This window comes from Hippopotamus amphibius, chromosome 16 (genome assembly GCF_030028045.1).
Source record: "Hippopotamus amphibius kiboko isolate mHipAmp2 chromosome 16, mHipAmp2.hap2, whole genome shotgun sequence".
NCBI classification, from domain to species: domain Eukaryota; kingdom Metazoa; phylum Chordata; class Mammalia; order Artiodactyla; family Hippopotamidae; genus Hippopotamus; species Hippopotamus amphibius.
This window is the reverse complement of record NC_080201.1, coordinates 28,294,935-28,314,875: the sequence shown is the minus strand read 5'-3', so window position 1 is coordinate 28,314,875 and position 19,941 is coordinate 28,294,935. Positions and strand designations below refer to the sequence as shown.

General features: G+C 55.2%; 1 protein-coding gene and 1 long non-coding RNA gene across 3 annotated transcripts; one reads left to right on the top strand and one right to left on the bottom strand.

Annotated features, from left to right (window-relative positions):
• The first annotated feature begins 630 nt into the window (after positions 1-630).
• DRC7 (dynein regulatory complex subunit 7) lies at positions 631-18,874 on the top strand. 2 transcript variants are annotated; one of them, XM_057712165.1, is made up of 17 exons: positions 631-854; positions 1,258-1,432; positions 2,503-2,628; positions 3,372-3,566; positions 5,272-5,430; positions 6,283-6,501; positions 9,064-9,192; positions 12,010-12,082; positions 12,910-13,038; positions 13,227-13,355; positions 14,282-14,502; positions 15,253-15,468; positions 16,291-16,401; positions 16,489-16,599; positions 17,542-17,736; positions 18,333-18,472; positions 18,562-18,874. In XM_057712165.1, exons 1-17 carry the CDS (start codon positions 658-660, stop codon positions 18,653-18,655), a joined length of 2,619 nt encoding a protein of 872 aa, XP_057568148.1. In that variant the 5' UTR covers positions 631-657; the 3' UTR covers positions 18,656-18,874. The 2 variants fall into 2 exon arrangements, with proteins under 2 accessions (XP_057568148.1, XP_057568149.1); XM_057712166.1 differs by lacking the exon at positions 3,372-3,566 and having other exon boundaries at positions 658-854.
• On the bottom strand, positions 16,395-18,680 carry LOC130838704 (uncharacterized). The gene is made up of 3 exons (XR_009049705.1): positions 18,590-18,680; positions 18,414-18,490; positions 16,395-16,550 (listed from the first exon to the last, which is right to left on the bottom strand). It is a non-coding gene; the product is annotated as an uncharacterized LOC130838704 (long non-coding RNA).
• Positions 18,875-19,941: the final 1,067 nt, after the last annotated feature.

Below are 19,941 nucleotides of genomic sequence, written 5' to 3'. Positions count from 1 at the left end.
GCATTTCAGTGTCCCCCCCCCCCACAAAGGTCCTCCATCCTGAGAGCTGACACAGCGTTTGGCCAGGAGAGTGCAGGCTGTGTCACTGCCACCTGCCCCTTATCCAGGTGCCTTAGTGGCAGCCCCGTTCTTGCCCTCTCTGCGTTCCAAGTTTGGTGATGTCACTTTTTCTTCTTCCGTACTATTAAGAGTAATGTGCTTTAAATTTAAACTTATTGGACTTCATAAATGTATTTAATAGGAAACTTCATAATACTACAGTAATCCGTACGACACCAGCATCACCTGCCAGAAAGAGACGGTAACTGGCAGAATAAATATACGAAAAGCAAAGCAAGGTTAGTAAGTCTGGGCTACCTGCTCCTGCCCTGACACTAGTTCTCCATCTGTGACCTGTGCTATCTTTGTTTCAAAGGAAATTTGCAAATATCGGAAAGGTGTTACAGGTGTGCTAGCACCACATGGAGACTTTCTCCTTGATGGAAAGGAAGTTTAAGAGGGACTCGCCTCCTCCCTTCGTGATCTAAATCACCTAAAACGACCGCCGAGGGACAAAGGCGGTATTGGTGGCTCCTTCCCGGTCTGAAGTCTGCCATTGGGAGTGCATTTATTCCTCCTGTGGAGACCTCATCTCTGGACAGTCAGAGACACGCCAGAATGGAGGTCCTAAAGGAGAAAGTGGAGGAGGAGGAGGCGGCCGAGAGGGAGGAGGCAGCCGAGCGGGCCGAGAGGGGTGAGAAAATGATGAGGCCGTTGGAGGTGCGGAAGGAGGAAACCTTCATGACACAGGAGATGCTCGGAGACCTGGAGAGGAAGCTGTCGGAGACTGAGGTCTCCGTGCCGGAGAAGCCCTCGTGAGTGCTGGGGGTGGGGGTTTGGCCCGGCAGCCCTGGTGAGAGTCAGACCAGGGCTGGTCAGCGGGAGAGCCAGGCAGAATGGTGGCGCCTGGGCTGGGAGGCAGGACCAGGACATAGAAGGAGGTGGTTAAGAGTGAGGGCTGTGTTTTCAGATTGCCGGGTCCAACTCCCCGCTCTGCCCCTCCCTAGCTGTGTGACCCAGGCAAGTCACTCAACCTCTCTGTGCCTCATTTCCCTCATCTGTTTCAAAGGGCAGCTGCTATGAATGATACTCCCCTCCTAGGTAGTTGTGAGGATTAAACGACGGGCTAGAGCCAATGGCAGCTAAGGTGGATGGAGGGCTCCCCGTGTGCCAGGCCTAGCCTCACGCAGACTGAGGCCACCCCTCTTACGGACACAGGACTCTTACCAAGGACACCATCGACATCTCCAAGCTGCCCCTTTCCTACAAAAGCAACACGCCCAAGGAGGAGCACCTGCTGCAGGTGGCTGACAACTTCTCCCGCCAGTACAGCCACCTGTGCCCGGACCGCGTGCCCCTCTTCCTGCACCCCCTGAACGAGTGCGAAGTGCCTGTAAGACCGGTCGTGGAGGGCAGGGCCGGGGGGCTGGAGAGCAGAGGGCGGGGGGAGGTGGGCCAGGCACAGAGCTCTCTTGGGTCAGAGCTTATATTTCAGGGGCAGCATATAAAAGCTCAAATGCCCACAGGCCCCGGCTGGCCCGGTGTGAGCTACCCCTGGAGCCCGCACATCCCACCTCAGGGGCAGCCGGATGCCCAGTGCGGTCTCCAGCCCCCGAAGCCAGCCCTGTGCTGGGACAGGCAGAGAAATAAGACAAAACGGGCCAGGACTTGAGCGCTGGCCTCCTTCCTTCCTGCCCTGTGACTCGGCACATTCCTGAGTCTCTCTGGGCCTCAGTTTCCCCACCTGTAGATGGAGTGGCAGGAGATGAACCCAAAGCTTGCAAAGCAGCAGCCAGTGTGTCCCACCCATTTCCCGCTCCCATCCAGATCCCCAGTCCCCTCTTCTCTGGATCTGGTAACCCCAGGGCTCTGTTTCCCTGCAGCCCCCAGTGGGGGCTGCACCTGGGCTGCCCCTTAGGTACGGCCATGTGTGATCTGGTGCTGGTGGGAATTCCTTGAATTCACAGGGAGACCCCAGAAGCCTGGTACCCGGCCCTAGGATGGCAAAGCAGGCCCTCAGAGGCCGTAGACGCTCTAGGTCCCCGACACTGGGCAGTGCTCTAGAGCCAGGCAGACCCAGCTCTGCTGCTGACTGTGGACCTGAGCACGTCAGCTCACCTCTTGGAGCCTCGGTTTCCTCATCTGTCAGCGGGACCTGCCGACAGGGTTGTTGGGGGATCGGGGAGGCGGTGCAGGTCTGGCGGCACTGAGTGGGGCGGTGGTGATGACGAGGGAGTGATCACATCACCGGCACCCGGGACAGCGCAGACTTATTCTAGATCTGGGCTAGAAGGGCCTCGAGGGATCCCTTCCTCCACCTCCCGAGGCACTGGAGCCTGAGGCCCAGAGAGGTCTAGAGAGCTGCCCCTCCCGCTCACCGCAAGGTCCCCGGCTTCTTGGGAGTACCGTGGTCCCCTCCCGAGTGGAATGCTCCCCCAGGGCCCGCGGTCTCTCCCCTCGCAGAAGTTCGTGAGTACAACCATCCGGCCCACGCTGATGCCCTACCCTGAGCTCTGCAACTGGGACACCTGCGCCCAGTTCGTCTCGGACTTCCTGTCCATGGTGCCCCTGCCCGACCCCCTCAAGCCAGTAAGTGCTACCTGGGGCTGCATCCTTAGGCCACGAGGCCTGAGATGGGAAGTCAGGCAGGTCGGGAGTAGGAGCTTGGGCCACAGCCTATGAGTCTGTCTGGGCAGAGCCCCTCACACACTCCCTGGCTGGGAGGGAGGGTGGGAATGGGCCCAGAAAGAGACAGCCACTTGCCTGAGGTCACACAGCAAGCATGGTCTCCGGGCTTCCACCTCTTTGGCTTCTTTCCTCTTTCTGCCTTCAGTCTTCCTTTCAGGACTTCAGGAGGTGGGAAAGGAGAGTGAGGGGAGCGCCCTGCTGCCCATAGTCCAAGGCCACATCTTTGGGCTTCTGACCAGCTCAATCTCATTGAGAATGGAGGGGGGGGAGGGAGGGAGATGGGGATATGTACACAGAATTGAGAAAGAGAAGAGAAGCATGGAGGTAGAAGGCGAGGGTCACTCTGGAATAAAACCATAAAATGACCAATCAGAGAGTATCAGACCAGACGCTTCTACACCCGAGGTGGCCTTTCCCATCAAGAGGTCCATGGCCCCTTGGAATTATAGGCAAATGTGGATTGCACTTTCTGGACACGGGGTCTGCGTTTTCGCCCCATTCTTAGTAGGCTCCCTAACCCGACAAGGGGGAGGAGCCCCGTTGGGGCCCAGCCTGCACGGTGGCCCCGGTGCCCAGCCCCTGCCGAGCGGGGAGGGCGGGTGGGGGCAGCTGGGCGGCTATACTGACCAGCCCGCTGTGCCCAGCCCTCCTACCTCTACTCCTCGACCACGGTGCTCAAGTACCAGAAGGGGAACTGCTTCGACTTCAGCACGCTACTCTGCTCCATGCTCATCGGCGCCGGCTACGACGCCTACTGCGTCAACGGCTACGGCTCGCAGGACCTGTGCCACATGGACCTGACTCGGGAGGTGTGCCCACTCACCATGAAGCCCAAGGAGGTACGTCCAGGCTCGTGCTGCCCTCAGCATCGCGCAAGCCATGCCATCCTTAAAGCAGCCTGTCCCTGCCGCTTCGGCCCCTGCCCTGGGTCCATCACCAGGAAGCCCTTCAGCCTCCCCGGAGCTCATATTTCAAACCCCTGATGATTTCTCTGTCCTTGGCATCTTAATACACACAGCCTGTTTCCCCAGACTGGCTGCTCCTCTCCCCTTGTGGTAACTCAGTTTCAGCTACTGTGTTCCCCACATCTGTGAATGCCATATGGCTGTTATCTTAAGCCATATTCTTCCAAATTTATCCTATGTGTTTGATAAAAATCCATCCAGCCATTTTCATATAAGGAAAAAGCAGACAAACGGACATTTACTTCTGTCTTTTTTTTCCCCCTCCCAGGTAAAAAGGTCCCTTTTTAACAGCACAAAAGTTCACCAACTCTCCAAGCAGGTGGTGATTGTGTTTTTATATCAGTTGACTGAAAGCACCATAATAACCCAAGGCTGCTGTGAACACAAGAAACGCTCTTAAGTGAATTTAATTATAGGAATCATAAAAGCATCTCTTTGCATTTGGAAAATAGCCATACTACAGACAGAAAATGCTTTCCATCAACTGGATTGATTCCAGGACTCTGTGATCAGGGTCAGGCCCCTGTGGGTATCTGCAGCTCAGGGCGGGGGATCCAGGGGCCTGGGGCATCCAGCATGATACACATGCACCTGTGTTACACCCGCGCGAGCACCTGGGACCCCTGGGGCAGCTCTTTGGTGGAGAAGGAGGGGGAGGCACCAGGTGAGAGCCCTGCCTGCTCTCTCAGGCCCACCTCCCCAAGAAAGATGGAACAAAAAAGCTCCATCACTGCTTTTGGCTCCAAAGGCCTGTGAACTCACATATGGGTCTCTCATCTCAGCCAAAATTTTAATTATGAAAATGATATCAATAGCTAACAGATGCTGAGAACATTCTGGTCTATAAAGCACTTACATGTCCGTTGACTTGGTCGCTCCTCTCAATAGTGCTGCGTGGTAGGAATTATCACTCCTCTTTTACAGAAGAGTGTGTCGAGATGAAATAGTTGTTGTGACCAAAGTCACATAGCTGGTAAATGGGGACCCGGGAGCTGAGGTCCAGGCTGTCTGACTCTAAACCGTGGAGGTTCTCTATTTCTCCCTCATAACAGGCCCCCTTCTGCAGCCTCTGTGGTGTCCTTTTCTGGACATTTTTCTTGACACCTAGCACACATTCATACACACACACACACACACACACACACTTTGTTCTCCTTGCCAGCCCAACAAACTCTCAGTTCAAGTCAACATATGAAATCCTGCAGTGACAAAATCTGGATAATTTGACTCCTGACAATTTGCCCCACTTTCTAGATTAGATCCAGATCATAGCTGGTCTAGGCCAGGGGAATGAAGAGGGGAAATCCCATCTCCTGAGCTCCTGCCCAGATGGGCAGCTCATATGGGCATTTTCCTGCCTTCACTTGTCAGAATAACCATGGGGAAAAGGTTCTTATTATTCTCATCGAATTTTACTGACGAGCCTGTGGTTAGGGAAGCGGGAGGACTTGCCCACAGTCACAGGTCTGGAGCCGAGGCTCTTTCTACTTTCAGGGCCAGAGAGCCCACAGGCTCCAGAAGCCGCTGTGCGGGCAGGCGATTCAGGGCCACTGATCCTTTTTCTCTTGTCGGGTGACAGACGGTCAAGGAGGAGGAAAAGGCACCTCCTAAGAAGTACACCATCAGACCGCCCAGGGACCTGACCAGCAGGTTTGAGCAGGAGCAAGAGATTAAGAGGCAGGAGGCGATCAAGGCTGAGGAGGTGAAGAGGCTGAAGCAGGAGGAGGCACGCCTCCTGGTGGGTTTGCTGTCCTCCGCCCTCAACCCTTGAACTCAGCTCTGGAGGAGGGGCTGCTAAGAACGGGGGAGCAGACACAGGTCATGAAGGGATATGGCCTCCAGGTCCAAATCCCCTCCTCCACCCTTCAACCCCACCCCCCCTCCCCGGACCTATGCCTGGCCGTGTGGGAATCCTCAGTGGTGGTCTAACATCACAGAGCTCTGCTGCCTGGGGCAACTCATTTTATGCTTCGCAGTTCTGGTGTCCTCCATGTTCAGACTCTCACTGAAGACTTACCTATACATACTCTACATCCTCCCTCCCACCCATCTTCCCACCCATCCTCCCATCCATCCATCCATCCATCCTCCAATCTCTCCTTCTATCCACTCACACTCTCACCATCCCTCTCATCTACTTCTCCTCCCTCCTTTTTTTCCCTTTCCTCCCATATAGTATTTATTGAGGGTCAACTCTGGTTCAGGCCCTGGGGATGCAGTAATGAACGTGGCACAGTGACCCTTTTCCCAGAGGGATGTAGACAAGGAAGCCGTATGGTGTCCCTCTGTCTTTCTTTGAATGAAGTCTCACCCAGAATCACAACACAGAAAGCCAGCAAATCCCAGATGCCCTAGAGCTCCAAAAGGTCAAGTTTGTAAACCATAGATCGTGTCAGATCCTCCCATTTTATCGGTAAGAAAACAGGTTCAGAGGTGAGGTGATGTCCTCAAGGTCACGAAGCCAGTCAACAGTGTGGTGTGGGGCAGAATTCAGTTCTCTCACCAGCTCCCCAGCCCCAGGGAGATGTTTGGGCCCCGATGGCCCCCTTCCTATCCATCTGGCTCATGGTCACCCACCTTTCCCGCACAGGAGGAGGAGAATGCAAAGACCGACCCCCTTCATGGCCTGCGGGTACATTCCTGGGTCCTGGTGTTGTCGGGGAAACGTGAGGTGCCCGAGAGCTTTTTCATCGACCCGTTCACTGCACGCAGCTACAGCACCCAGGACGACCACTTCCTGGGAATCGAGAGCCTCTGGAACCACAAGAACTACTGGGTCAACATGCAGGACTGTTGGAACTGCTGCAAGGTGCCCGGCAAGGCCTGGGCGGGTGCGGCAGACACAGTGGGGGAAGGCAGGTGTGAGCCATGGGGAGATCTGGCGCCAGGCCAGGAGGGCTCCAGACTTTCCCTGTAGCTGAGAGCTCAGGGCTCACTCCTTTGCCCTCATAATCATTCCAATGTGATTACTGTCGCTTTTTTGGTTTGTGTATCCTTATAAAATGTGGATTGTTAGTTCATTTGATTTTTTTTAGAACACTGTATTGAAGTGCAATACACATGCAGAAAAGTGCACTCATCCTACCTGTCCAGCTCAATGAATTTCCGTACATATTACACATATAAAAAAACTCAGTGCCACTTACAGAAGTTAAAAATATGTGCACACAGTAGGAGGGACATTGTAACCGGATACCAGGGGACTTTCTGGGGACTTTCTATTTCTTGATCCGGGGGCCGGGAAGCAGGGCGCACCCAATTTATGGAAATTCATTGAGCGGTACATAAATCAAAAGAGAGACAGGCTCCAGGCACCAAGTCCTGTACTCTTTTGTTATTTCCAAGATCCTCCATTTACAACCAGGCCAGTTTCCCAAAGGTAGATCCTGGGCCCCTGGCTCCCTCTAGCAAAGTGACCCCATCTAAGGGACTGCTGTCATCCCCATGTGGGAGGCTGGCAGATTCAATACACTTGCACTCAGGTGCATCTGCCTTCAGGGAAGGAGACACACGCAGCCCCAGCCTCCCTTAGCCACTGATTCCAGGGTTGCTCAGTCCTCACCGGTCCTCACCAACCCCACGGGGTTGTAGAAAATAACATTTGGTAGGTGCTTAGAATAATCCCTTGCTGTTCAATAAAGGTTAGCTATTGTTACTGTCATTTTAGAGAAAGGACTTCTCCCTCACCACACAGATGGGGCAGAGCCAAGACCACCTCCCCCAGAGCCCAAGCTCATAGCCGCCACGGTGGTGGGCAGAGCCCTCTGAAGGATAACAGCCCTTCAGAGGCTGCTGCACCCTCCTTTGGCCCTCTTCCAGGTGGACGTTCCTTCAGCCTCTCCTCAGCACGCCCTGCACCCATGCCAGGTGGAGGAAATTTATATCAGGGATAACAGAAGTTATGAGATGAAGATGGAAGGGTAGCCTGGTGGGAAAGTGGGGCCAGAGGGGCAGTACTGCGTCACCAAGTGAGGGCACGAAGAGAGGGATCATGACATTGGCTGTCACTTTTACTGCCCAATGCGCACGGGGGCGTTTGCTTTGTTCCTTCAAGGAAACTTGAATTTTTTTTTTATTATTTATTTTTTGGCCACGCCACGTAGCATGTGAGATCTTAGTTCCCTGACCAGGGATCGAACCCATGCTCCCTTCATTGGAAGCGTGGAGTCTTAACCACTGCACTGCCAGGGAAGTCCCCTTCAAAGAACCTTGAAATGGCCCTGGAGGTGGGGAGTGATGGCACCTGGCACCAGTCCTCAGAGACTGGTACGTAGTAGCTGTCCATTCGTTTACACTTTTTCTCTAGAGATAGAACTTTAAGATAAAGCAGCAAAACATCTAACTACTGCTTACTACTTACAAAAGTGACAGAATGGGGAATTCCCTGGTGGTCCAATGGTTAGGAGTCTGTGCTTTCATTGCTGAGGGCCCAGGTTCAATCCCTGGTTGGGGAACTAAAATCCCACAAGCCCCACGATGCAGCCGAAAAGAAGAGAAAAAAAAAAGGCGACAGAATGGAGGACATGATTTAAAGAAATTCAAACATCTGTGCAATCTGATTCCTCTCCAGGAAGCCTGGACTACCGGCTGTTACATATACAAGCAGTCTTTCCCTCGCTCCCTCTCCCCCATCGTGTACCCCTCTTCTCTACCCCGCCCACCTCCCAGCTGAGCCCTCCAGGACTCAGACAGGACAGTGAGGACCAGGATTAGGGCCAGTGTCAGGGGAGATTCACGCTGAAACCACTGTGGGCAGCTTCCATGTTGGAGCTGGGGCGGGGGAGGGGGTGGGGAGGGTGCACACCGCCCCAGGGAGGTAGGCGATGCTCCCCCCCTGCTGGGAGTTACCTGGCAGGTGAGCCCAGGCTCAGGTGGGCTGGGATGAAAGGAGGTGAAGGACCCACAGCGTGGAGGAGAAATTCCCACGTCCCCCTTCGTCGTGTCTGCCCTTCCCGCTGGCATGGGGTCAGGACCGCAAGGACGCCTTCTTTACAAACCTGCCACGTCCCCCCCCACCCTGCAAAATCGCTATGGCTTGTGTTTGCTCTAAACACTGCCCGGGATGCCCCTCTCCCCGCCAACAATGCAGAACGACCTCCGTATCCAGGCCTATCCCAGGCCAGAGAGTTTCCAAGCCTCTCGCAGAGACCAGCAAGGGGAGGGAGCCCCAGGCCCCTCGGGGCGCCGACCTCCCTGTGGGGATGAGGCGGGCAGGTGTGGACTCTCAGAGGCAGCCTGGGGCCACATTCTGCCCCCCTGAGACCCAGCTCAGGTCCCTTCTCACCTCAGGCGTGGCTGATCCCCAGCCCCCGTGGGGCAGGCGGGGGCGTGGTGGCTGTGGGGTGCGTTCAGCCATCCTCTCTTCCACCAGGACTTGGTCTTTGACCTGGGAGACCCCGTGAGGTGGGAGTACCTGCTCTTGGGGACCAACAAGCCTCTCCTGTCCCTGACCGAGGAGGAGGACGACGGGATGAACGGTGACGACGATGTGGAAAACCTGGTGAGTCTCCGGGGTGTGGGGGCTGGGGAGCAGGGGGCACCTGACGCCCTGCCTTGCTTCCGGCCAGCCTGACACACGTCCCCACCACATGCGTGTATGGTGGGGGGGCCGTCCAGATAGACCAAGTATAGATTCCTCAAAGCAGATGGGCCTGGACCATGCCCTCATTTTACAGATGGGTGGACTGAGGTCCAGACAGGTCCAGTGGCCTGCTCAGGGTCCCCCCCCGCCAGGGGGTGCAGGGGAGGGCCGGGACTTGCATTCAGGCCTCCTGCCCCACACACCGTCCACCCTGTTCAGGGGCTGCCCTGCGCCTAGAGAGCCTGCCCTTGGAGCAGGGCCGTAAGAACCTGTCCACAAGCCTGGGGAGCCCCAGGGCCAGCCATTCCTCACATCCCGGCCTTTCCTCCATGGCCACCGTGATCCTCTACACACACTTCCCGGCCTTTCTTGCCCATCCTCTCAGCCCTCCTGAAGGTCATTGGCCTGGTCCTCATGATCTCCTAGTCAGGGGAAGGTCTGCATGAGGCCCTGTGCGTGGAGGTCAGGGGTCTAGAGGCCTTTGCTATTGGCTCTGACATCTTGGGCCACCTTCCTAATTGTTGGAAATGTCAGTTTCATCGCCTGCATGTGAAACGGGGGAGTGGGGTCAGTTACATCATGGTAGTAGTAAGTGATGTACTTGTTTGCCGGAGTCGCCGTAACAAAGTACTGTGGACTGGGTGGCTTAAACGATAGACATTTATTTTCTTACAGCCCTGGAGACTGGAAGTCAAGGTGTCAGCAGGATTGGTTTCCCCTTGGCTTGTAGATGGTGCCTTCTCCTCATGTCCTCACGCTCTTCCCTCTGTGCGTGTCTGTGTCCTAATCTCCTCTTCTTATAAGGACACCCGTCGTATTGGGTTAGGGCCCACCCTAATGACCTCAGTTTAACTTTCTTTTTAATAAATTTATTTATCTATCTATTTACTTATTTATTGGCTGCTTTGGGTCTTTGCTGCTGCGTGGGGGCTTTCTCTAGTTGCGGCGAGCAGGGGCTACTCTTCATTGTGGTGCGCCAACTTCTCATTGCAGTGGCTTCTCTTGTTGTGGAGCACGGGCTCTAGACACACGGGCTTCAGTAGTTGTGGCACGTGGGCTTCAGTAGTTGTGGCGCACGGGCTTAGTTGCTCCATGGCGTGTGGGATCTTCCTGGACCAGAGCTCGAACTCGTGTCCCCTGCATTGGCAGGTGGATTCTTAACCACTGCACCACCAGGGAAGTCCTGACCTCAGTTTAACTTAATTACCTCTTTAAAGATCCTATCTCCAAATACAGTCACATTCTGGGGTACTGGGTAACACCCTAACAGGACATGTAAATTTGTGGGGGACACAATTCAGCCCATAGGTAACACACACATGGCCCTTTCTAAGTGCCAATAGATGCTTAACTTAAATTAACTTGTCTAAATCTTGACAACCACCTGGTGAGGTGGGTACCAGTATTATCATCTGCGATTATTATTGTCCCATTTCCCTGATAGGAAGACTTTCACAGAGAGGGGGGAAGTAACTGACCCAAAGTCACACAGCCAGTAAGTGAAAGAGTTAGGATTTGATCCTGGGATTTAAGTCTAGCTTCCAAGTCTGGGTTCTCAAAGACGCTTCTGCTCTTCCTCCTGGGACTGCCTGAGGACAAAATGAGACCACTGGTGTGATGTGCTTGGCACAGCCGTGTATGCTCACCTGGAAATGGTGTTACTGCCCCATGCAGTAAATTCTGGGGCGCTGGCGCCCCCTGCTGGCCTCAAAAATGTGACCAGATTAACAGAGCAGGCATCGGGTCTGAGGAATTTGGCGGTGAGAAAAGTTTTAAGTTGAGAAAATCTTATCCAAGTTCCTGTGATTACCTAACTCGAGGACCATTTGTCTAGACCAGGCCTTATTTGCCAGATGGGGAAACTAGGCTCAAAGAGAAAAAAACAATAAGGGCAGCCAGGCAGTGTCCCAAACCCTTACGTGCATTTATCCATTAATCCTCCCAAGAGGTTCCGTTTACAGCTAGAAAACTGAGGCTCAGAGCAGGTAAGGGACTTGCCCAGGACCCCTAAGCTGGTGTTGGATGGAGGGTGGGGCTTGGGCCCACCTGACTCCAGAAGCCCCTCTTTTTATTTTATTTTATTTTATTTTAAAGCTCTTTATTAGAATATAATTGCTTTGTACTCTTGTACCAGCTTATGAGGTACACCAAAGTGAATCAGCTGTATTTATACACATATCCCCATGTCCCCTCCCTCCCGTGACTCCCCCCCACCCTCCCCGTCCCAGCCCTGTGAAGCATCACCCTTCATGGAGTTGATCTCCCTTTGTTATACAGCAGCTTCCCACTAGCTATCTATTTTATAGCTGGTAGTATATATATGTCTGTGCTACTCTCTCACTTCGTCCCAGCTTCCCCTTCGCCCCTCACCCCCCCAACCCCGTGTCCTCCAGTCCATTCTCCGCATCTGCATCCTTATTCTTGCCCAGAAGCCCCTCTTCTAACGAAGGGCCTGTGGCTTTGCCTCGTGCCTCTGCTGACAGGGGGAAGGAGGCGCATGCAGGGCAGGACGCAGCTGTCCTCACCAGGCATCGGGCGGTTACAGGGAGGGGCTGACTCCTCCTCTCCCCCACTGTCCCAGGTCACGCCGGGTCAGAACTGCTCGAGACCTCTGCTCCCCTCGGGGAGCTGATGAGCCACCCTGGCTTGGCCCTGGGGGTGAGACAGAGGCTCTGAGCGTAGCTTCTGCTCCGCCGCCCAGCCCTGATCAGAACCACCCCCCACCTCTCCCAGCAGGGCAAGGAGGATGAGGATAAGAGCTTCGATATGCCGCACTCCTGGGTGGCGCAGATTGAGATCTCCCCAGAAGGTACTGTGCCTTTGTTTTCACTGGTTTCCGGGCCTCTGGGGATGTCTGTGGCAACAGCTAGGCAGGGGGACACCGGCAGAGGCTGCCTTGGCCCCTCATTTCCACCCCCTGCTTTCCGCTGCACCCTCTTCGTTTTTTCCTTCCTGAAACACACACTCAGCTCTGCAGCCGGGGGCCTGACCGTAGTCTGGCATACAGGACGGGGCTCAGTTAACACACCCAGGATGATGGAGTGTGGCAGCTGATGGAGGATCGAGGACCAGGACACAGCCGTTTCCATCCCTCACCCCGCTCTGCCAGGAGGAGGCCGTGCACAGTGTCCAGAGGGCACAGGGGTCTCAGGACCAAGAAGGGGCAGGCAGGGAAAGCAGGGGGGCAGGCACGCGCGCGCCGCAGGCCAACCTCTGCTGGCTGCTGAGGTTCCCGTCTGGGAGTGCCTCGACCCACAGCGTGGGCCCGGGCCGTCCCAACAGGGTGGGAAGGGCTAGAGAGGGTGTCACGGGAACCCAGGGGGTTGGACGCTGGGGTGCTGGGTGGGCACAAAGGGCTTCTGGGAGGAGGGGTCATGGCAGCTAAGTTTTAAGGGATCGGAAGAAGTCAGTCCCGTAAGGGCAGGAGGGGAGGGTGTTTCCAGCCAAGGCCTGGCAGTGAGCGTGCGGTGTGGTCAGGCTCAACCTGGGATCTCCTCCAGGGCAGGAGCCACCCCTGGCGGCTGGAGGCGCTTCGCAGACAGCGCAGTGGACAGAGGCTGATGAGCGGCTGGCAGGGCCAGCCCTCCCTTCCCTCGATCTGGGGAGGAAGGACCCCAGCCCACTCTGTATCCGCAGCGTTCGAGACCCGCTGCCCAAACGGGAAGAAGGTGATACAGTACAAGAGGGCGAAGCTGGAGAAGTGGGCCCCGTACCTCAACAACAACGGCCTCGTGTGCCGCCTCACCACCTACGAGGACTTGGAGTGTAAGGGGGCAGCCCTGGCTGCGGGAAGCAGGGGTGCTGCGTCTCTCCACTTGCCACGTGACGTCGGTCATGTTGCCGCCCCCTCTCAGTGTGAGGGTGGGCGCCGCTGGCCTCCACGTGCCGGGAGTGGTGGGACGGAGGCTGGGGGAGCCGGCCTGGCTGCTTCAAGCACGCGTTGGGCCCAACAGGTACCAAGACTTTGGAGATAAAGGAGTGGTACCAGAACCGGGAGGACATGCTGGAGCTGAGGCACATAAACAAGACCACAGGCCTGAATACCGACTACTTCAAGCCGGGCCACCCCCAGGCTCTGCGTGGTGCGTAGAGCCCACTGCTAGGCCAGCCCGGGGCCCAGGGTGGGGGCCTCATGTGCTCCTTAGCGCGGCCTCCGTGCAGCTGGCAGGTGGTGGGAGGAACCAGTATCTGTGTACCGACAGGGCTCTTGGGCAGAAAGCAACAGAAATGGCCCACGCCTCCCTAGGCAAAGCAGACGTGTGCGAGGTCAGGGGAAGCACGGAAAATCCCGGGCAACGTGACAAAGGTTCTTCCAGAAAAGGCAAAGCAGGGCCGCAGCCCATGCTGTGGTTGGGGTCACCCCCTCAGCGGGGGCCACGTCTACAGGGAATGCTGAGCAAAAAAACCAACACGCGCCCCCACAAGAGTGATGCAGAGGGCAGAAGTGTGGAGGCGCAGACACGGCCGTGAGCCCAGGAGGCTGGGAAGGGAGGGAAGGACATGTTCTGGGAGAGAATGAACAACCCGATTCAAGAATTCACAAAAGAAAAACATAGGGTCAATATACATCTAAAAACATGACCAACCTTGCTTGGTGACTGAAACTAAAAAAAAAAAAAGAAACTAAATTAATGAGGGATCATCTTACAACCCTTACGTTGGCAAAGATGAAAAAATAGGCCAACCAGGTGTGAGCAAGTGAATCCCTGCCCCTGCTGGCATGACAGCAAATTGGCACAGCTTTTCTGGAGAGCCGTGGGGCAAAATAATCAGTAATAGCAGTTCTACTGCTGAGCAACTAGCAGGTAAGAACAAAAAACGGCATATCGTAGTGTTCATCATGGTGCTGATTGTAATAAAAAAGTTGAAAGCAGCCTAAATACCCAGCACTAGGGCACTGGTTACTTAACTAATGCTTCTCCCCGGGGCCTGGGGTTGGGTTATCAAGCCAGGCGCCAGAGCTCCCGGTGCTCACCCAGCCCTGTCCCTGGACCCCCTATCCCGGCAGTGCACTCATACATGTCCATGCTACCCGAGATGGACCGTGTCATGGAGTTTTATGAAACGGCCCGAGTGGATGGCCTGATCAAACGGGAGGAGACGCCCAAGACGATGACAGAGTACTACCAAGGGCGGCCCGACTTCCTCTCCTACCGCCACGTCAACTTCGGGCCCCGGGTCAAGAAGTTGGCTCTGAACAGCGCAGAGTCAAACCCCCGGCCTATGGTGGTGAGCACTTGCTGGGCCGGGGGACGGGGTGCCCACCCGCGCTGGTGAGCCAAGGTTACCGCTGGAGGGGAAGAGCCCCGACTCTGGGGCAACTTCTTTACTGAGCGAACTTTCCTGTTTTACCAAACACACAATCATAGGTCTCTCTGATGCCAGACTGTGCCCTCAGCCGCTGGGCCAGGGAGGTATCATTTCCTTACTGTTATAAAAAATACACACTCGTGACTAAATATTTAGAAAGTATGTAAAAATGTAAAAAGTAAAAATATCTCAGAATGGCATCTCTCAGATACTACCGCATATTAATAGGTTTGGTTTTGAGAATCCTTCCTAACTTAAGATTTTGTGTGTGTGTATGTGTGTAGGTAGAATTCCTGTATCCCCCTCTTAGCATTAAATTGTGCAATTTTTTTCTCCATATCATTACAAGTTACTTGGCACCTGAATAGCAAAGAAGCCCTCTCTAACAGTAAGGGATGTGTAGCAATAGAGCAGGCTGCCTGGAGCGGTGGTGAGCTCCCCATCTCGTGGAGGGAGATAGAGAAGAAATCCAGCACCATGCAGGGCTGCAGTGGCCTGGCACTGAGAACCCCTGGGGCCCTGAGAGCTACTGTCTAGCTGGGAGAGGCTATGCCACATGACCCCCCCAAATGACCCCAGCATCCCTGAGTGTCCTTTGCTCCTGCCCTCGGGGCAGGCACAGAAATCCCCTTTCACACCTCCCAACCTACTATTGTCCCGGCCTCCCAGAAAATCACAGAGCGATTCTTCCGCAATCCTGTGACGCCTGCGGACGAGGACGTGGCAGAGCGCGTGTTTCTGATCCTGGATGAGCGCATCCAGCTGCGCTACCACTGCCGCGAGGACCACATCACGGCCTCCAAGCGCGAGTTCCTGCGGCGCACTGAAGTGGACAGCAAAGGCAACAAGATCATCATGATGCCCGACATGTGTATGAGCTTTGAGGTGGGCCTGGGGGCTGTGGCGGGAAGGGGCGGGTGGGGGCGGGGTGAGGAGAGAGCCCTGAGGCCCTCCGTCCTGTCCCAGCAAGTTGGGAGAACTGGGATGGAAAGCCTTGGTTCCCAGCCTGGACATTCTCCTCTGCCCCTCGGAAAATCAAGAGCTCTCATCTGGGAATACTTCTCTTCGAGCTCCTCTGAAAAAATCTTCCCCTTTTCCACCAAGAAAGACAACCCAGCAGCCTAGACTACTCCTTGTCCTCACCCCTCAGTCCTAGGCAGAGCGGATCCCAGGACTAAGGCTTGGGAGTAGACCTCACCACCTCCACGGGGCTGGCTTTCCTGGTTCAAATCCTCACTCTCCTTTGCCCCTCTGTCTCCAGTTCCTCTTTTATTATTAGTTGTGTTTTTATAGATGAAGAAACAGGCCCAGAGAGGGGGCTTCCCTGGCGGTCCAGTGGTCAGGACTCCGTGCTTCCACTGCTGGGGGCACAGATTTGATCCCTGGTTGGGGAACTAAGATCCTGTGTGCCATGGAGCAAAAAAAAAAAAAAAAAAGAAAGAAGAGAGAGAGAGAGAGAGAGAGAGAGAGAGAGAGAGAGAGAGAGAGAAAGAAAGAAAGAAAGAAAGAAAGAAAGAAAGAAAGAAAGAAAGAAAGAAAGAAAGAAAGAAAGAAAGAAACAGGCCCAGAGAGGTTAAGCAACTTGCTTGAGGTCACAAAGCTAGAAAAATGGCAGGGGAAGATTTGAACCCAGGAGGTCTGGCTCCAGAATCTGCCCACAACCCCAGCCATTGCTGCTTCTCTCTGTCCCTGTGGTGGTTGTTCCAGGTGGAGCCCATGGAGCACACTAAGAAGCTTCTCTACCAGTACGAGGCCATGATGAAGCTGAAGAACGAGGAGAAGTTGTCCAGACATCAGGCCTGGGAGTCGGAGCTGGAGGTCGGGTCCCACAGGAGAGCGGGCAGATGCGAGGTGGCAGAGGTGGGGGGGTGTCTTAACCGTGTCTGCCCCCACTTCCCAATTCAGGTGCTGGAGATCCTGAAGCTTCGGGAGGAAGAGGAGGAGGCGCACGCGCTGACCATCTCCATCTACGACACAAAGCGCAATGAGAAGAGCAAGGAGTACCGGGAGGCCATGGTGAGACTTGCTCCCTGGCCCAGGCCCTGGCTTTCCCTGGACCCCTCCCCCACCCACACCCCTTCCCTCCAGGGTGCTGAGGATGATCAGGGATTCTCGGGGATGTCCTTTATAGGGGATGAAGTTATTGATGCCATGGTGGTCATCCTTGCTGCTGAGCTGGCCATTTCCATGGTTCACCCCAAAGAGCGCTCAGGATGCAGGCCAGGTTCCCCCTGCCCCCAACTTCCACGGGCTGTGGTCAAACCCAGATCTCTACTGCGCAAGGGAAGAATGAAATTTGTGTGCCCACCTCCACCTGGGGCTCCCCTGGAGGTCACGACCTGGGCCGGTAGCCCCAGTCAGCTGACTCTGGCTATAGGCCTGAGTTATCCAACCCCTGTGCACAGGGCATTCATGTTACCCCCTCAGGTTGCAAGACCCAGCTTGGTTTTCGAGGCCAGCTTCTAAATCCCCTTCACTAACCAACTGGAGATTTCTAAAAGCAGATGAGGTTGGCAGGAGAGGACAGGGCATCAGACTCCCAGAGGTGGGCGTCAGCCCCGCCAGCTCCAACGTCACTGGCCCCTGGCTGCCGACATAGGATTAATAAGGCCCCAGGGTGGAAGAGAAAAAGGGGCTCACCAACAGTTTTTGATTTATCATCAACAACCATCCTTTATTACCATTTATTGAGCAAGCATCTGCTGAGGGTTGGGTTGGGCATATGCTGGGGCTCAAGGAGAGACACGTGAATTCACGTAAGACATGGGAGTTGGCTGTTGCCAATAATCACGGCTACAAGAGACAGCAGAGGTCCCCTCTGAGGCCTCAGTCCCAGAGGCGTCAAGCACTTCTGGGTTGGAGACCTGGTTTTGTGCAGTCACATGCTGATGACGAGCTGGTCGGGAGGTGACTACAGCCCCTGCTGGTCCAGCGGACCCCCCGACCCCCTCTCCACAGGAGCGTGTGATGTACGAGGAGCACCTGCGGCAGGTGGAGGCCCAGCTGGACTACCTGGCCCCGTTCCTGGCACAGCTCCCGCCGGGAGAGAAGCTGACCCGCTGGCAGGCCGTGCGCCTCAAGGATGAGTGCCTCAGTGACTTCAAGCAGCGGCTCATCGACAAGGCCAACCTCATCCAGGCCCGGTTTGAGAAGGTGCAGCCAGGGCCCTGGCAGGGGAGGGGACCTCAGCATCTTCCACCAGAATATGGGCCCAGGGCTGTTTGTCCACCATCTCAGACTCGTGAGGGACTAATGGAGCTAGGGCCAGGATGTCAGTGCTTGGGGTGTCCAAATGACCGAGTTGTCCTTCCTCACAGTTGTTCATTGAGTGGAAGAGTGGATGGAGGGAGAGAGGGTGGGTGGGTGGATGGAGCATTATAAAAACTCCTAGTCCTTGACCCATTTCTGTTGGTCAGGCATGTAGTTCCCCTGCATTATCTCAATCTTCACAAAGAGCTCTAAGGTGGTGGGCGTGGGTTTCGCAGACAACAAATTGGAAGCTCTGAAAATGTACCTTAACCACAGTCACATGGCTCTCAGTCCTGACCCTTGCTCTGACCTCACGGACATGATATCCCTTTAAAAAAGACCCCAGTGGTTCCCTGCCTCTGCTCCTCTGGCTTCTGTCAGTAAGGGTAGTGGGGCTGACCCTTGTGGGGCTGTCTAATGACCAGGGGGATTTCAGCCTGCAGCCTGGGTAAGAGTCGGCCTTCATCAGCCCTCCTGCTCTCTCTTTCCTGTGCCCACAGGAGACCCAGGAGCTTCAGAAGCAGCAGCAGTGGTATCAGGAGAACCAGGTGACCTTGACACCCGAGGATGAAGACTTGTACCTGAGTTACTGCTCTCAGGCCATGTTCCGCATCCGCATCCTGGAGCAGCGGCTCAATCGGTGAGGAGGCGGGAGGAGCTGAGAAGGACACACCAGGAGGCTGGAGCACCAGCTCTGTAACCAGCTCTCGTTCCTCCCTCTGATTTTAGACACAAGGAGCTGGCCCCACTGAAGTACCTGGCTCTGGAGGAAAAGCTCTACAAGGACCCACGCCTGGTAGAGTTACTCAAAGTCTTCGTTTGATGCTTCCCACCCCCCCACACCTGTGGTCCTTTGATGCCCCTCCTGAGGCCTCAGCAAAGCTGCCAGAGAAAGAAACCTCCCCCAAAGCCTGGCCCTCGTGCCCCCTACACCCAGCTAACCACCATCCACTTGGGCACCTGGCCTTGCTGCCCTACCCGCCCCCCCCCCACCCCCCGCAGCCCTGTCTGTTCCTGCTTTTCCTGTAAATAAACACTTATAATTTGCCATTTGCACTTCATGTTTCACAAGCTCCAGCACCAGCCTTTTTCTCCTTCCCTTCTTTATCTATGGCCTGGGACCACCTTTACAAGTCGTATTTTTTTTTTTTTAATATAGTGAAAACTTTTATATTTAGAATTAGCCAGCTGGACTCAGTTTAGATGATCCCAATGTTGTTGGCAACATCCAAAGCGTCATAAGAGCCAGTCGAACATATGCCTTCCTCTCGTATTTAATACAGCAATGCCATCCCCATTTTACAGATGGTTAATTAGTGGCTGATAATAAGATGCGCTGGGACTCAGTCCCTTGCAGTTTTGCGTCAAGACCCCAAGTTCTGGGGCACACACCTTGGGCTTGCCATTCCCATTTTGTGAGCTGGGCCACCCTAGCCATGGTGGCGGGGGGTGGGGGGTTGGGGGTGTGGAGTGCGTGGGTGTGCAATGACCCTATTTTGTAGACAAGAAACTGGAAGCTCTGAAAATGTACCTTGTCCAGAGCTACGTGGCTGTCTCAGTCTTAACCCCAGCTCTGACCTCATGGGCATCACATCCCCCTAAATACGATCCCAGTGGCTCCCTCCCGGCACCTTTTTGTGACCCCTGCCTCTGCTCCTCTGACTTCCCTGGGCAGCCGCCCCAATTCATGGCGGGTTATGGCCCTTTCCTAAGCCCACTCCACCCACGAGTCCCAAACGAAGTAGGCCTTTCTCTGGTTTCAAGTCGGTGGTCCGCCTAAGGGTGCAGCCCACGCATGCATTCACTGAGGCCGCGGCCATAGCGGCTGCACTCCCGGGCCCCATGACTGACTCGAACCCTGAATCAGACTCCGTTTCCCGCTAGGCCTCCTGTGGGGGAGTCAAGCCGGCATCCGAGACAGAGAAGAGCGGCACAGGCCTCAGAACACCGCTGCACCGCCCCGGGGCAAAGGGAAGAAATCGGAACGACGGCAAACTGCTGAGTAAGGCCTCGTCCCCGCTTCGCCCCAAGTCAAGATGGAAGGTCCGAGGCTTCACGCTCCTCCCGACGTCCCCTTCCCATTGGCTACCCTGGAATTGCGGTTTCCAA